General features: G+C 27.8%; 1 protein-coding gene across 1 annotated transcript in view; it reads right to left on the bottom strand.

Moving 5' to 3' along the window:
- Positions 1–358: 358 nt before the first annotated feature.
- Positions 359–4,030, bottom strand: part of LOC108750177 (sodium/potassium-transporting ATPase subunit beta-2-like) — a 12,255-nt gene continuing 8,583 nt past the window's right edge. Inside the window, exons 2-6 of the mRNA XM_018489468.1 lie at positions 2,917–3,057; positions 2,249–2,368; positions 1,916–2,097; positions 1,468–1,747; positions 359–966 (exon numbers count right to left, since the gene is read on the bottom strand). Of these exons, the coding sequence (XP_018344970.1) occupies positions 863–966; positions 1,468–1,747; positions 1,916–2,097; positions 2,249–2,368; positions 2,917–3,057 (827 nt within the window). The 3' untranslated portion in view covers positions 359–862. The remainder of the gene's footprint in view (positions 967–1,467; positions 1,748–1,915; positions 2,098–2,248; positions 2,369–2,916; positions 3,058–4,030) is intronic.

The raw sequence follows: 4,030 nt of genomic DNA, 5'->3' as shown, positions 1-4,030 counted from the left end.
TTTTTTCACCAGAGATAGAGAATTATAATTCTTTGAGATTCCATTGTTTCATTCTTTCATTTCTTTCCAATTTTCATTTATAAAGAGGCGTATTAAATTCATAAAAAAATTTCTTTTATCTGCAAATATGCAGCTCAACGAGAATAACGGCATTATAAAATAATATATTACAAACACACAAATTGTAATTAGCGATACTAATATTTGGAATACTATAACATTAATTTTTTCATGCAAAAAAGATAATTTTATGAATGACAAGAATAATAAAACTATTACATTCTTAGAATTCTTGGGAAATAAATAATTACTAATTTAATTGACAAAAACCTAAAAAATGACATATGACATGGTCGTTTAATTATAAGAATAAAAAGTTTTTTACGCGTGCTAAATACACTCTCTGAAATTCTTTTTAAATAAATTTATGATTATAAATAAATTATTGAAACGTTAAATCTAAACAGCAGATTTAATGTGAAAGAGAAAGATTTATTAAAAAGTGATATTCTCAGTGATAGCCCTAATTCTTAATATTAACATCCACCCCTTCTTAATCGTTATTCTCGCTGATATATTTTCATTCAGCATATACATATGCAATCTCTCAAAATTTGTGATTTTCATAATCCACCATTTAAAGTTTCGAAAATGTCTATTGTAAGAACTCCTTCGTTTTGTACTCAATTAATGTCATTCAGACAATCGAGGCGGCATGTCGTCAACTTCAAAAAAATATTTACTCGTATTTTTATTATTTGGAAGATAAAGGTGCCTAATGGCTTCTTCTAATGTCTCTCGAAGACACTCGTGTTACTTTAAGAGACTTGCATAGGGTGCCGAAGGCAGTTTTTAGATTTTGTTAATCTATCATCAGCTCAAAATGGACCGCACCAATTTTGTCGTTACGACTGTGCTTAATATTTTTTGCCCATGCTTTGCATTCGACATTTATCAAAATTCCAGCTGAAAATGAAAGATGAATGTAATTTAGTTTATGTATTTTTCATTTTTATTTTTTTATTACTCTATAAGTATACTATTTTTAGTATAATAATAATTGCTAAACTGTTGAAACAAAATAGCAGTGATCTTATCATAAATAAATAGAATAAAATGAATTAAACACTCTATAAGAGCAACTCATTATTTTTAGTAGCACATACCATACAAATATATGACTTTCCTTCTGATTATTTTGAAATCAAAACTTTAAAGAAGAAGATTTGAAAACGGATTTATATAAAGTGAATAATAGAGATGCAGCCGTACATAATCTTCTTTCATTATATGCTAGTAAAAATAATAGTTTTGTTCTTAATGTATACACAGTATAATATTCAATTCATTTTGTTATTAATTTACTTCATTTTGTTCATTATAAAATTATAGTTATTTAATTTTAGCACTTTAGCAATCATTTCAGCACTCACCCTTATATTTACAATACGCACATATTATACTTACTTCGTGGTCTGACAAAGTGCACTGCAACTAGTGGGCTCAGGTAACCTTCAGAATTTTCATAAGGATAAAAATAACCAGGAAAACCACGCCGTGGCAAATAATTAATTGGTCCAATATTTTCCTGATCAGCAGGATTTTCACCTTCGCAGGATACCCAAATTGTGTTGAGCTGTAAGGAATTATTCCCTTTCAGACTAGCGATGTGTTCTTTGAGATCAAGTGGCATCTTTTCTGGTAAATGTTCAGTATCGTTGTAAAAGTCTGGTCTCCAGCCATAAATCTAATAAAGATACAAAAAATATTATATATTAATTTTCATCAAATGTATAATATTGATTTTAATTTATATTGGTTATTAAAGGTGTTTAAAAGTTAGTTATTGGCAATAATATTTGCCAATAAACATCTTGTTATACAAATTATCAGATTATTCTATATATACACGTACTTTGTTCAGCTTAAGGAAAATACAAGGAGCGGATTTATGGTAGTTATATCTGTTCTCCTTAGTGCAAGGATACCAATTTTTTACATCAACATCACAAACTTTACCAGGTGGCGGCGGTTGATTATAATCGCATTTGTTAATATTAGCGCCAAGACCAAGAACAGACCCAGGGGTTATATAATCTGAAATAGTATACAAAAAATTATAATCGACAATTATATTTGGCAATTAAAAAATTAATTATAGAAATTAATTAGGAAAGAATAAAGGAAGATATGCAGGTGTAAGCATCCTGATTGATAGATGAATTTCTTATTTATTATGGATGATTACCTTTCAAGAAATTTTGTAATGAATCAACCCAGTGTTTGAAGTTTTCGTTGTCGGTGCCTTTGTACCAAATCAAAGTACTCTCCACATTCTCTGTCGGTGGCATTGGTCTAAATCCCAATCCTATATGTATAAAGCATAATTTCGTTTCCTTTAAGAATTGGAACATATTCTCATATTTTAATTTTTATATTTTATACTTTTTATACTAGTTTTATTATTTTATAATGAAAAATACAGACTACATAAATAATGTTCTATAAATAATTAAAAATAGTTACGACAGTTATTCAATATTTAAAAAAATAGAGAGATATCTTAACCATTTATACATATGGATCTACTATTAGTAAAAGATAATACTAGTTTATAGAGTAAAAAAATTATTTTAAACCAGATATTTCTTATAAATTGTTAAATGTTATAAACACTACCACAAATCAAATTTCACTAGTATATCAGGTTTCAAAATTTCAAGATAACAATCCTTAACCTTTTTTATTAAAAAATTTCAAATATTGTAAAAACATTTGCACATTAAACCTCAGTTATTTTGGCAACTTAACACTATGCATTGGTGCAATTTTTTTTTTTTTTTTAATTTATAAGAAATATCTTATCTGGTTTAAAGTAATTAAAAACAATATTTTTTGTAAACTAGTGTAATTTACCTGGATTTGTTCCAATAATAGACCTTTCGAGTTGCCACCTCGGTATCCTTGGATCGAGTGTTTGAAAGAATCCCCAAAAACAAATAGCAACGAGCGCCGCCAGAACACCATAGAATATCAGGTAAAAAAGTCCAATTTTACCTATGTAGAATAAATATAAATAATTAACAACGTATATATAAATTAAATTAAAAAAATTAAATTAAGGTGAGAGAGAGAGAGAGAGAGAGAGAGAGAGAGAGAGAGAGATAACTAAGTTAAAGCTGCATTCCGAACAGCATCGACTCTTTACTCGTTCGCGAAAAGTATCGAAAACTTTCCATTGTAAGGCGACTTCGATCAACTTCCGATTAACTTAATCAGCAGATAATGCAATCGACTTATCATTTAAAACAAAATTCTTGTTTATATAATTTGTCGGCCCTGATCTAATATTTTTGCATGTTAAATAATCAAAAATTAATAATTCTATGCATATTAACAAAATAGGTATTACTTGATGAGTCAATCACTGATTAAATTAATCGAAGTTTAGTGAAAGTCATTGTTATGAATCTTCGATATATATAAATATATGTGAAATATATATGAATTAGAAATATATACAAATATATGTGAAGTATTATTGTATTACGTTATATTTTAGTATGTACTTTCTCAAGTAAATATTTTTCTAGGTATAAATATTAAACAACAAGTATTAAATATATTTCTATCTTAAGGGATTATTTTAATTTTTAAACACATATAGATAAACAATATCTCAAATATGTAATACAATAGCTTTAGTCAAAACATGCTGTGCGAAGTATTTGCAGTCGCATGTACAGAAAAGCTGATTCTCGTACGCAAGTACTTCCTATAATATAGGTTAATTGTATTAACCGCGGATTCAATTCGTAGAGGAAGATCAAAGCGTCTGGTCAAACGGTGCAATTCAATTACGCACTGCCGCGTTTTACGACATTGTTTTGTGGACATCTATCAAGTAGGGTTGCCCATGACAAAGCTGTATACACACATAAAGGAACACTATTGCATTCGATATTAAACGTAACACACTATTTTTTTAAGAATCTAAATATATATATATATATATATATATACATTTATA

The sequence above is a fragment of the Trachymyrmex septentrionalis genome, unplaced genomic scaffold (genome assembly GCF_001594115.1).
Source record: "Trachymyrmex septentrionalis isolate Tsep2-gDNA-1 unplaced genomic scaffold, Tsep1.0 scaffold330, whole genome shotgun sequence".
Taxonomy (NCBI): Eukaryota; Metazoa; Arthropoda; class Insecta; order Hymenoptera; family Formicidae; genus Trachymyrmex; species Trachymyrmex septentrionalis.
Note: the sequence above shows the minus strand (reverse complement) of the source record. Positions and strands in the feature narration are given on the sequence as shown.